The sequence below is a fragment of the Cyprinus carpio genome, chromosome B1, assembly GCF_018340385.1.
Source record: "Cyprinus carpio isolate SPL01 chromosome B1, ASM1834038v1, whole genome shotgun sequence".
Taxonomy (NCBI): domain Eukaryota; kingdom Metazoa; phylum Chordata; class Actinopteri; order Cypriniformes; family Cyprinidae; genus Cyprinus; species Cyprinus carpio.
Window position 1 is genome coordinate 5,499,778 of NC_056597.1, and position 14,466 is coordinate 5,514,243.

General features: G+C 35.6%; 1 protein-coding gene across 1 annotated transcript in view; it reads right to left on the minus strand.

Moving 5' to 3' along the window:
* The window catches only part of LOC109051864 (radixin), a 72,788-nt gene extending 59,416 nt beyond the window's left edge, over nucleotides 1-13,372 (minus strand). Inside the window, exons 1-2 of the mRNA XM_042716319.1 lie at nucleotides 13,169-13,372; nucleotides 6,239-6,326 (exon numbers count right to left, since the gene is read on the minus strand). Coding sequence (XP_042572253.1) covers nucleotides 6,239-6,250 — 12 coding nt within the window. The 5' untranslated portion in view covers nucleotides 6,251-6,326; nucleotides 13,169-13,372. The remainder of the gene's footprint in view (nucleotides 1-6,238; nucleotides 6,327-13,168) is intronic.
* Between the last annotated feature and the right edge of the window lie 1,094 nt (nucleotides 13,373-14,466).

Here is a 14,466-nt window from a genome sequence, read left to right on the forward strand (position 1 = left end):
TAAAACATCTTTGTGTTGAATCACCCAATAATAAAATGTGACATTCTGTAGTTTTGTCTCATATTTATCTTTTAATCATATTTACAGATTTCTTGACTCCACAGCAAACAGAACAATTTTGTCTTTACTGTTCCAATACTTATGGAGGGCACTTTATATTTCCTGGAGAGTGGGAAGGGGTGTACCAATGATTCTCCCAGCAGTCTGGACTATCTGCTGCAGTATTCTGAGGCCTGATTTGGTAGCCGAGCCAAATCAGACAGTTACAGAAGTGCAAAGGACAGTTTCTGACTGCAGAGTAGAACTGCAGAAGCAGCACCTGTGGCAGACTGAACTTCCTCAGACCAGTCAATAAAATATAACCTCTGATGGGTTTGTTAGGCTAGTAGTTTTTGTTGTGATATTGAAATTGTTGAGAATTGTGAAATTTAACTGGTAACTAAAATTTTTGTGTCAAAATAAGCTTTATTAGAATATAGGCCTAATGTAATGGGTCAAAAGCAATAATAATTTTATACAACAATAATATAAGCACTTTGTGGTGGGGCCAATGTAAAATTTGATGGGGCAAGTAAAATTTTGTGTTTTTGAAGCATTTATAATGATAATGTTATTTAATTGAGTTATAAGCACCGTTAGTGCCGTTAATCAATGCATCACAAACAGGGAATCTCTCAGATTTACAACATGCAAATTTATCCACTTCTACCAAAATATGTGAAACCGATAAGCTGGTGGACTGGGAAAAGTATATAGTAATTTGAAAAAGATAACTTTATACTTACATACATAATACATGTTGGATGAGAAAAACAAATGTATGAAAGCTTTTTTTTTATTTTTTTTAACATCTGTGTATTTTTACAAACTATACATGTTTTGTATGTGTGTATGTGTATCTTTTTAAAATTTGTATTTATTATGTGTTTTTTGTTCTGTCATTCTGTTGCACTGCGGAAGCTTCTGTCACGAAAACAAATTCCTTGTATGTGTAAACATACCTGGCAATTAAGCTCATTCTGATTCTGTCTGAAACATTAAATTGTGGTTGAAAACACTGCTCAGTTGTGATACGTTATCACACCAGTATGAACATAAGTGTTATTAAAACAAGACACACACACACACACACACACACACACACACACACACACACACACACACAAAACCACACACACACACACACACACACACACACACACACACACACACACCAACAACGAAACACACAACAAAGAAGACATTCCCAAAATTCCTGGGGATTTATTTCACCATTGCACCATTCCACCAGAGGAAACAAAAACACAAGGCTGCTTGTGGGGCCTCATTCTAGGAGGTCTATTAGGTCATAATCACCCCATGCAGGGCAGGATTGTAGATTTAAAAGAGTGACGGGACCTTACCTGTTGCTCACATGAATAATACATTTCACCCTCACACACTCCCACTGCTCTAGTCACAGCGGTGGATTCACTAGGAGACTAGGCAAGAATGTCAGGGTTACATAACCAGAAGACTGAGGGAGGCAGTCCACTTGTTTGACTGCTCTTGTACTACTGTGAAAGTTAATAATTTTTTTTTCTTTTTACAGTAAACAATAAAATACTTGCAGAGACTTTCAAATGATACAGCACACACCTTTTGAAAAACAAAAGTCTTGTCATTTGAATAAATAAACAGTGTCCTTTGCTATGAACATGTTTACAGTGGTATAGCCCTGCACTTGTCACATAAGGGAACTGTCACAGCACTGGACGGAAGTGTAAATGCTATTTGCCCAAAAAAAAAAAAAAAAAAAAAAAAAAAAATTTAGTGTATTTAGTGTAATAGCATTTACAAAAAATTGTAATTAACCCTCTGGAGTTGATGCCCGCGTATACGTGTGTTGAGGCATTTTCTCCTGATAACCCTGAAAAGAACTTAAATTACACTTTCAGTTTTGATGGTACAGATAAGAGCAATACATAAATCGAATCTGTAAAGGCTATACTTTTATTTGTATCCACACATAATAACAACAAAACTTTGTGCATTTATAAAATAAAGAAAACAAACATGGTGAGCTGTCTGCAGCCTTGGTCTGCGGTGATCTTCATTTAGAAACGCGTCATTAAAATGAACTGTAACTCAGTGAATACTCAACACAGAGACATGAAAGAGAAATCTATAGAAAGCTTGACATGTCTACTTTTAAACTAAGCAAGTGCTTCCAAAAACAAATATTCTGTGATAAAGAAAAAAAAATTAAAAAAACACAATGACAATCTAACACGTCTCCCTTCATTATATCTAATGTGACCATGCCCACGCGCCAAGCGTGCTATTGAGATTATAATCATCCACTTGAAGCTTGCAGCGGGTAACCGCCCTCATCAGAGCAAACAAAGCAGTGAGACTGTACTTCATGTTTTTTAAATGTTACTGTTCGCTTCGCGCTGAGAGGAAGAAGACATAATTCACCTCAATAAGACCGCTGAGAGGAATAAGATTTGGATTACCTCAGGTGAAGCATTATGAAGTTTCATTTACATCACCTCAATGTTTCACCATGCCAGGATGTTTTTTTTATGTTCTATTACATAGACAGCAATACGATATAAAAGTAAGATGAGTTATAATGTTGCTAGCTCAATGTCAGTAAGAATGATTAGACAAAACTTTACTGTGATAGGCTATTCTCTGTTCACAAATATAGCCATATATGTTTATAACTATATATTTTGTATAGGCCTTCATACAAAGCATGCTTGTGTTTTCCAGGATGTAACTAAGCTTCTGTTTATCAATATCTGCTCTGGTGTAAATATTTTTAATGTGTTATACCCGTCATTGGTGTTTGCAAGCGTCTGAGGTAAAAAAAAAAAAAATAATAAATAAAATAAAAATATATATATATTGTATCAAGTAAGCTGTAAAAATCACTGACAATAAATGTGCTATGTGGTAATTGTGTTCTTTTTTCCCCTATAAATTATGTTAATAATGCAGTTTATTTGTGTAAACAGCATGCTTACTTTTTTATTTCAGATAAATAATAACCTGTTGCAAAGCGAGCCAATGCAAATAAGCAGCCCACTCAGGGACCTGGAACACAGCTAAGACCAAGCGAGGCACACATCCCCATCTCTTCAATGTCTCTTCAAAAAAGTATGTCCTTCAGAGCACATAAACAATATACATTTTGGAAATGCCAGGTATGTGACGTTCATTTATATATTTCAACATGACACATGAATCTGCATTTATTTGATCCAAAATACAGAAAGTTGCATTTGCTAAAACAGTAATATTGTGAAATATTTTTACTATTTAAAATAACTGCTTTCTATTTGAATATATTTAAAAATTGTATTTATTCATGTAATCAAAGCTAAATTTTCAGCATTATCACTCCAGTCTTACTCCAAGTGTAACAATATACACTATACCATTTAAAAGCTGGGAGTCAGTGTATATATATTCTCATTTTAAATGATTTAAACATCAGAGTATTATTTAAATTAGAGTAAATTATTTGTTTGTAACTTTAGGATATGGTTTGAATTGTTAACATATTAACTAACATGAACTTACCACGAGCAATACTTTTGTTACTATATTTATTAATCTTTGTTTATCTTAGTTTATAAAAACACAGCTGTTCATTGTTTGGTAATGTTACAGTGCATTAAAGGGTTAGTTCACCCAGAAATGAAAATTATGTCATTAATAACTCACCCTCATGTCGTTCCAAACCCGTAAGACCTCCGTTCATCTTCGGAACACAGTTTAAGATATTTTAGATTTAGTCCGAGAGCTTTCTGTCCCTCCATTGAAAATGTATGTACGGTATACTGTCCACGTCCAGAAAGGTAATAAAAACATCTTCAAAGTAGTCCATGTGACATCAGAGGGCCCGTTAGAATTTTTTGAAGGATCGAAAATACATTTTTGGTCCAAAAATAGCAAAAACTATGACTTTATTCAACATTGTCTTCTCTCCCGGGTCTGTTGTGAGCACGTTCACAGCACTGCAGTTTAGTGATATCCGGTTCACGAACGAATCAATCGATGTAACCGGATCTTCTTGAACCAGTTCACCAAATCGAACTGAATCGTTTGAAACGGTATGCCAAAATCATCAGTATTAAAACAATAAAAGACCTGAAATATCTCAGTTGGTGTGCAATGAATCTAAAATATATGAAAGTTTAATTTTTATCATTACATTATGGAAAATAATGAACTTTTTCACAATATGCTAATTTTTTGAGAAGGACCTGTAATTTCACAAAGCTTTTCAGAACATTCTGTTTTTGCTTCAAATTGGGTTATTAATAAATCAAATTGTGTATGATTATTATTATATAACTAAATGATATGAAATTATATAAATGATATGTGTTAGGGATGGCACTTGCGATCGTAGGCATAATAAGACCACGGCGACAGGAAAATCCAGTGGAGGTGAATTTATTGTGTGGATAGTGTAAATCCCACAGCAAAACAAAACAAAAAACAAAACAAAACAAAACGAGTACACTATCTGGAAGTCTCTTTGTTGGATCAACAACAGTTAGGTACTTTTACACAAGCGTCTATTGCTTGTTCCCTCAAAACCAAACAACCTGAACCTAACCCATGGCAAGTGATGAGCCACATGTACATCTCTGGCAGCCATTTTATAGTCTAGACCACACCCCAGGATGTACCAATCTACAGGTAAGTTTACTTTCTTTACATATGCACTTCTGATCACATTATGAATATAAAAAACAGCATCTATTCAAATATAAATTCCACAAATCACAATATAGAAATACAACATATGAATGAACAAATATAACCCTTGTTTTACAGGTACATTGAACCCCCCCAAGTGATGTCATACCCAACATGGTTTCTCCCAATCAGACGGTGTGTCCACCATGCTTAAATACTTCAGGTTTAAAACAATTCAGGTTTGACCACTAGTATATTACAAGGAGGTAAGTTATATTTATTATACTGTGCGACCTAATCTTAAATAAAGACTTTAACAAAGACATGTGTATTGTGGTTATTTATAATGAAAATGAATGAAAAATGTCGATGCTAATGTTACCCAACACTTTGTGCATACATCAACTATACGTAATGAACAAAATACACATCGTACCCTCACTTATCTTAAACACATAATACACAATACATTCGAATACCCACAGGCATTATACAGGTCCGTGTATACATGATGTCAGTGCCGGCAAACAGACCATGTTAATGATGCATGCAGTGTATGTGTGTGTGCTAGATATGGTGTACGTGCATACAGTCCATTTATGATCACGGGGTTGCTCCGTGACAATATGTATATGAATTATATAACTAAAATTAAATAACTGTAATTACAGATTTAGATTAAATAAAGAGGTCAGTCTTTATTTTTTCTTTTTAGGAAACAAATCAAAGAAAAAAAACTAATTATACTGTTTCTAATATTCTGTAGGTTTCTCAAAAACAAAATATATTTTGTCCAGTGAAAAACCCAGTCATTTAAAAAGAACACACTTCAGAGCTGTAACAACAATACCATGATACAGTGAAATATTTCTATCTATAGTATCTATCTACCTATCTATAATAATAGATATTTTTGCTTAAGGTTATCATACCGTCAAAATCTCATACCGGCCCATGTCTAGTCAGTACGTCATAACAGAACGCTTAGTTTACTGTTGGGAATTTGTCGCACCACGCCTCGCCCCATCCAGTGTAAACAGCATAATAGGTTCTATTGTATTTGGTCGCGGCGCATCCAGTGTAGACACGTTAAGAGAAGAATATGTTCAGCCCCCTCCCTACTGAAGCTTCGAAGCTCAAAAAATGGTATTCGGACCAGCCATACTATTTTCTTAATGTCCCCAGACTTGTCATCATTTATTATACTGGCCTTCATTCACTTCATGCTCCTGTGACATTTTCAACATTAAATAAAAAGACTGCACACATAAAACAAGTAATAAATAACGATATGCAGCAAATGTTCACTTTATTATAAGAAATCCACCTTATTTACCCCTTTTTGCATCCGTTACAAATTTTTTCTATGTGTTAATGTCAATATTTCTGACTATCGAATGTCCAACGACTGTTGTCCAACGAATGTCCAAACACTTGTTTTGCAGGACGGGCACCCACCAGCAGAAACAAAAATTGGCAGCTATGAAAGTAAGCTAACAGACACTTAAGTGTTAAAAAAAAAAAAGTATGTACTTACTGGTTTCGGCATCTCGACTCCTCTCCTCCCTTCCCACGTAATCAAGAAAAGAAGAAAATCTTGTCCTCTATCACAGGATTGTAGGCCCCTAAAAAAGGAGGGGATAAACCAAATAAGAACACTCCTAAATTCTTCTATATTTCCACCAGACAAAAGATGACATCTTGATTAAGCTTCATTCACAAAAGTTCTCTATGAGAACAAGTAATAAAATATTTGGACATATATTTGTCTCAGTAGAGAGCAGCAGTATTCGTGTAAATATATCTGCACACTATCTGTACTATGTTAATGAAACTTTAGAATGATAAAGAAACATGCATGAATGAGAAAATAAAGAGTAGGACATGCCATGCGTGATGAGTTAAGCGCAATATGCAGTCAAAAAAGGACTCAGTTTTGTGCTTGTGCTGACTGACAAACATAATCCGCTTGCAATGTGTATGCAGTCTGTGTGAGTAGTATGCATGTGATGCAGCAGCACAAGCTCATTGTGAATTCATGTTTGCAGCTATGTACAACAAACACAAAATGTATTATTTTGATTTCAAATCCAAACATTGTTATTGAAAATGCTTTTTTAAGCATTGTAATTCATTTCAAGTCAATAAATACTAACAATGTATTATTCAATGCATTTTACTATACTATATAGACAGAAATCCCACAGAATTAAAACATTTTTTAAAGAACTGTTTTTCTACCTCAATTATGTCACAATGTTTATTCAAAATGTACTTTTCCTTGCTTTACCCATAGCCAAGAAGTCATGTATTGATTTTGAAACAGTAGACTTTAATTAAAATTTAATTAGAGTGTGCATTTAATGTGAAATTACTACATTTTTGTGTCAATCCAAGTTAATTTTTACTGTGAAAAATGTGCTGTCACTTTAATTCAAAGCATAGAGCACAGAAAAAATCAGATGGACTCATGGCTGCAGTGCAATCTGAAGAATGGGGCAAAGCGAAAAGTAGCCCTGCCCTTACTCTGATTGGCTCGGTCATCTTTTACAGGCATACATGATAAGAAATGTGTTTGGAGTTGTCTTAACTATAATGAACAGAAAATTCAACATTAGCCTACATCCTGCAATAACAAGAGAAATTAATTATGAAATGTTTGTTTGTGGTGGTAAAGAAACGAGAATAAATATTACTCCAATAAAAGATAAGTTTCTAATGTGACAAATAGTTTAGAGCTCCGTCTGACATTTTTATGAATAATTAGGAGCACACTTGATTGGAGAATATCATATTACTCCCGGATCTTGGCTAATTTGTGCGGGTCAAGACCAATTCAGGTGTCCACTGTTCACTGTTCAATTCTCGCTTATTAACTGCAGCAAGTTTAACGTTCTGGAGTAGTTGAATTCACAATTGAACCATTCATTGTTATCTGTAATTATGTACCAAATTGTTTGAATGTGTAGAATCCACATACATTGTATTTCATCAACAGTCAAAATTTACAGCAGGGCATGCAAATTGAGTCCGTTTTTTTTTTTTTGGCCAAACAAAAACTGCACACAGTTTTACAGTCCCTTTAAATCCATTCTCTGACATTAACAGCCCGAGGGATGTTGGTTCTCTAGGAACCACCCTGCTGGCTAGTTCGTAGAACTACGCGGTGCGAAAGCCGCTACTGAGTGGCATTTTTGGAACATAACCCTCGTGGACAAAGCAGCATTACTTTATAAGGTATTATATGGAGTGACGATGAAAACAAAATGCCATCAAATCTTTTCTGAAACCAATCAGAACCTTCAAAGGTACATTCATATAATTAATTCTCTTATTATAATAAAGGCTTCGTAAAATTGCACAGGTTTTTTCAGTGCACACAGATTTGAACAACATACAGGTGCATCTCAATAAATTAGAACGTTGTGGAAAAGTTAACTTCAGTAATTCAACTCAAATTGTGAAAATCGTGTATTAAATAAATTCAATGCACACAGACTGAAGTAGTTTAAGTATTTGGTTCTTTTAATTGTGATGATTTTGGCTCACATTTAACAAAAACCTACCAATTCATCTCAACAAATTAGAATATGGTGTCATGCCAATCAGCTAATCAACTCAAAACACCTGCAAAGGTTTCCTGAGCCTTCAAAATGGTCTCTCAGTTTGGTTCACTAGGCTACACAATCATGGGGAAGACTGTTGACCTGACAGTTGTCCAGAACACAATTATTGACACCCTTCACAAGGAGGGTAAGCCACAAACATTCATTGCCAAAGAAGCTGGCTGTTCACAGAGTGCTGTATCCAAGAATGTTAACAGAAAGTTGAGTGGAAGGAAAAGGTGTGGAAGAAAAAGATCCACAACCCACCGAGAGAATCGCAATGTTATGAGGATTGTCTAGCAAAATCGATTCAAGAATTTGAGTAAACTTCACAAGGAATGGACTGAGGCTGGGGTAAAGGCATCAAGAGCCACCACACACAGACGTGTCAAGGAATTTGGCTACAGTTGTCGTATTCCTCTTGTTAAGCCACTCCTGAACCACAGACAACGTCAGAGGCGTCTTACCTGGGCTAAGGAGAAGAAGTACTGGACTGTTGCCCAGTGGTCCAAAGTCCTCTTTTCAGATGAGAGCAAGTTTTGTATTTCATTTGGAAACCAAGGTCCTAGAGTCTGGAGGAAGGGTGGAGAAGCTCATAGTCCAAGTTGCTGCCAAAAGCAGCAAAAGTTGGTTAAATGACTATGGTGTTGGTGTGCTTGACTGGCCAGCAAACTCACCAGACCTGAACCCCATAGAGAACCTATGGGGTATTGTCAAGAGGAAAATGAAAAACAAGAGACCAAAAAATGCAGATGAGCTGAAGGGAAACCTGGGCTTCCATACCACAAAACTGAACACCTCCATGCCACGCCTAATTGAGGCAGTAATTAAAGCAAAAGGAGCCCCTACCAAGTATTCAGTACATCTACAGTAAATTAACATACTTTCCAGAAGGCCAACAACTCACTAAAAGTTTTTTTTTTTTTTCATTTTTTTTTTTTTTTTTTTTTTTTATTGGTCTTATGAGGTATTCTAATTTGTTGAGATTGAGAGTGAATTGGTGGGTTTTTGTTAAATGTGAGCCAAAATCATCACAATTAAAAGAACCAAAGACTTAAACTACTTCAGTCTGTGTGCACTGAATTTATTTAATGCACAAGTTTCACAATTTGAGTTGAATTACTGAAATAAATTAAATTTTCCACGACATTCTAATTTATTGAGATGCACCTGTATACTCTGTCCTACACTACTCTGTCCATATGAACACATTTGCTAGCATGTGTGCCCAGAGACGGATTATGACACAGTGTTGCCCTGGGCACGGACCAATTAAAGGCCCCCTCGGTTGAAATTGCATTCCTTTTTTATTTGAAATTTTCCCAAATGTGTTAACTCTATCATAAAATATCACTATTATCAAATAGAAGTATACATTTTGCACCTTTATAGATCATGTTAGTTGATCTTTAATGGGCTATGGGAAAAGTAGCCTAATATTAGTGTAATCTATTAACTAGCCTAAAACCCATCTTTCAACTTGTACTAGATATGTGTGTCATGTGTGTCATAAATATTTTTTTAATATGACTGACTTTGTATATAATGTAAATTTAGTAAAAACATTGTAAGTTACTAATTATAACACTTTCATTGTACATAAAGAGAGCAAAAAAGATTTGCATTTTCATAGAATAATATTATCATTGACTTCAGTTCAAGCTCTGAAACCCCCATTCGTACACACATCTACACTTTGTTTTCTCTGATGAGAGAATTCGCCAGAGCAGAATTCAGCCAGCGAGCGCACTGAACTAAAAAACTGTAGTGATGACTCATCTGAACGCCTCTGATTGGTCATTGCATTCATAAGCTCAACAGATTCCTCTGTGATTGGTTATAATGAGAAGCGCTGTAATGCAATACAACATGAAGTGATTTGCAGTCGCACATTTTGTAATGTCATAACATTTTATTTTATAAATGGATCGGTTCCTGCCCGACTAAAGATTTTCTTCTAGTCAACTAGTTGCACGTTTATATTAAATATATTAATATAATAACCTACTAAACCATTCTTTAATATATCAGCATTTAGGCATAGCCTATCCCAAGCTCAAGAGCGCGCATAAAGATTGCCGCAAAGCACTGGCAAAATACTGATTATAAATGCATTGGGGAAAAATATGACATTGTAATTATTTATTACTAAACTAGTGCTTTCTCAGTCAATGTCAGCTGCAAAGATGAAGTTGCCATATGGCGACGCTGCTGGCCATCTCCACAGTAATGGACGTGATATAGAGTATACTGAAAATAATCGATATTGTATCGGATCTAAATCGGAATCTAATCAAATCGTAAGCTTGTGAAGGATAATCGAATCGAATAGTGAAATTTGTGTCAAAACCCAGCCCTATTGTACAGGTGTAAAATACTGCCGGGAAAGTGAATATAGTTTTTATTATGTTGACTCTGAATCTTTTTCTGACCCATGATTAAAATACTTTTAGATATATAAACCTGAAGAGAAACAAAAGGTTGACTGGGTAACCACTTGGCTATCGTCACACTGAACATGGGTGTTTAATTGTGTCATTAACAAATGGTGGCAAGTAGTCATTTGACACCGCTGTCATCAGAAGCAGGGCTACAACTATACTGCAGGCAACTGAATATGAGTTCAGTGGTCTCTCACAGGTCCTGGGACTAATATTATAGCATCAAATGTTCATCAAAGAGTAAAACAAAAACACATAAATGGAATATTAGAATGACCCACAGATTCCATCTGACAGATGTAGGTCTAAGTCATGTTAATCTGAATTTTCTTCTCTACACTAAAACACAGACTGAGAATGTTGCCCTTTTTTTAGTAGTTACATATTTTTCTTAAAAAAAAAAAAAAAAACGGCATTTAACTTAAGCCCTAAAGACACTGCACGATTTTCAGCTCTCCCAGATGAAAGACTGGCATCGTGAAACAACTGTGGCAATTTCTGTGATCGTGGCTCCTAATCGGTGGTCCCGTGTCGTACAGTGAGAGAGGTTTAAAGATGGCTGTTGTCATGATCTTGCGACCAAAGATAACCTACAATACAACATTTTCATTGCACAGTGTGTTTGCTGGTACAATCCACATTTACTGACCAACCAATAAAAATGTGACATGAAATCAACACGATGTGGCGCTTAAACATAAAACTGCTTACCTCAAGCTCTTATGCCTTCCTCTTTCACCGCTTCCAGTTTTTTTCAGCACGCATAAAAAATACAACTGCTAAAGTGTGATTTATCATGCTTTTTGTTTACTACTAGTGCATGCTGATGACATTTTATTAGGAATGTGCGTTGTAGCGTATGAGTCAACAGGTATCATCATTATACAGCCTACACACATGTCTTAGCCAAGTTTATTAGATCCATGTCACACAGTGTGACATGGAATGATCTTGTAAGACTTATAAAAATTGTGCAGTGTGTTTAGGGCTTTAGACAAATTGATGGCAGGGGAACAAAAGCATGCAATTAATTTCCTAAAAAATATATAGCCTATAAGAGAATTACTTAATTTTTTAAAGTCAGCTAGTCTCAAACAAATAGCATGTATTTGTACAGCAACACTTCAATCACATCTGTTGTGACCTACAGTGGAATCACACTTCTAAATACTACATCTTCTGATCTTTACAAAAGTTTACAGTCTCTGTGAAAAACATTCAATTGTTAAACCCATTTTGAATGAATGTATGAATAAATATTATTCAGCCTTTAAAATAAGTATAATCTAGCATAAACTGTAGCCTAGAATGATTAGTTCACATACAGTAGATATGAGATTAGGTAGAGGAGGTTTTAAGATCTACCAGAATTTAACCATTGGGTATCAAGCTTAAAATCATCACTGCCCAATGCAGCACACGCTCCTTTTTCTCGCTTTGTTGTATGAACTAGGTTACGTCTTCAGTCTACTGAAATCTGAATGCATGAACAAATTTACGCAACATTACTGACCCCAGTCTTTCGTTTGCTCCATACGCTGAGGAATTTGCGTAGCGACGACGTCTGAGACTGATACATGAACGCTCTTCCTTGCTAAATTTATACCAATTGCAGTCCCTGCTGACAACGACAGGTTTTAATAAGGCGTTTTAGAATGTCTCATAAATAGTGGGCTATGTGTCCCTATTATAATTAATTAAGGCATCGTGAGTCATGTAAAACAAGTCAGAAGCATTGTCTCAGGCCTTTTACTTAACCTTAATTATTGACATTTCCAAAGGCAATCTAGTAACACTATTACGAGATTAGGCTCTATGTAAATTAGCTGGTAGTATTTCGCCTACTTTGAAGGAATGCCAGCGCTTTTCTTAACGTTCTGAGGCCTCTAAAATAGCACATCAAAAGCATATAGTAAGCTTGAGATATTAACCTTTATCAGACACGGCTGTGAAGGGGAAAATTCCGTTGAGACATAGCCTGATACCCAACAAACTGCCAGTTATATTCAAGGCAGCCTGACTGTTGTCAATAATGTTTTTAATACATTAAAATTACGTTGCGAAAATGTGTGTCCATGACACTTGTCGCATTAAGATTTAAATAGGGGTCACCGACAATTTCATAATAACTGGTTTTCCTTTCACTCCAAACTTGTCAAGCGCTGACTATGCCATTCGTATTAAAGGCTTGATTTACACTATCATTTGAAATGTTATTAGTATCTATTGGACTTGTGCACACAAGCTTTGCTTTTTAAAATGGCTTATTAGTGGTCCATACAAACCAGCAAATGCTGTTTTGCTTTCTGCGGAGGTGGTGACAGCAGGAGGCTTTAAAGACAAGAGACCCCTTAAAAGAAAGCGTAACATTACGCAGAAGGTGCTCAAGACAAGTCATTCAAAAATAACCCAAAAACTCACCTCAGGAATGCACTGCGTTTTCTAAAATAATGAAAATGTCCCCCAAGATGTAGTCACTCTCCAGATAAATGCGAACTGTTATTTCCAAGTCGCGATCACCGTATATCCAATGGCACGCTGTTATAACGGTGACGATTACAGAAGCTCTACAAGCTACCGCAAGGAGATTAGCTAAAATAGTCAATATGGCCGGCGTCAGAAGGCAGCATGGGGCGTGGTTCGCTGAAAGAGGAGAAGGGGAGACGTGCGCCCCTCCATGTTAGGTTAGTGTTAGTTTGGAGGGGTCACAAGCGGAAACCCAGAAACATTTACAACACACGTAACGCTCTGTGACTATTCTATTATTTTATTTAACCTCCAAATATCCACTCTGTTAAATTCCTAGTCAAATTTACACATAAAAACTTGTTTTAAAATTTTCAACGTATTAGCATATCGGGGTAAATGCACGAAGAGTTGATTGCTGTAAAGTTTGAGTGCTTAGGAAACAACAGTCTAAGCCATGTCCAATTCACAGTTCACTGGAAACGTGCTTTATTTTAATTGACATTATTAGCTGTGGTTAATAGCTCTCTCTCTCTCTCTCTCTCTCTCTCTCTCTCTCTCTCTATACACAGACTAGTGACCTTGTTGATATATCTTATGTTTGAAAAGCGAGTAAAATGTGACCTTACTAAAACAGTAGTCTATTACAAAAGTTCCTATGTGATGCCATCTAGTGAAAAATAATTATTGTGCACTAAAGAAGTCAGCTGAGGGTCGTTTCTCTTCTGTGTTATTTACTTTTGGTAAGCTAAACGTTTTACTGAATGAAGTATGATTACCCTTAACTGGAATGCTATCCTTAAGTATGCACATACATATCACTAAAATGTACATTGAAGCGAATTTTATACAGCGATAAGTAGGCTACTCATGATAAGATTAATTTAAGACACTTTAAATTTTTGTAGTATCATGTAGTCATGTAGTATATATTCTGTATATAGGCCTGTTTGTGTATATTTGTTTGTAACATCTGTTGAATGTTTCCACATCTTTGTCTTTTGTCTATTTAGTGTCAATTTGTCCTAAAGTGTCACTGTGATGCTGGAACTGCTTAACTAAGTTTATACTAAGGTTTCCTGAGATACTGTTCTAATTTTTTTTCCGGTAGGTTGATTATGGCAACAGGGACATTGTATAGCCTGATAATAGAGAGATCAATCTCAGTCTATTCTTTCAATAGGTTAGCTAGTGTACGTTTATACTGTATGTCTATATGTTTATATTGTTTTGTTTCATATATGTTTCTGTTT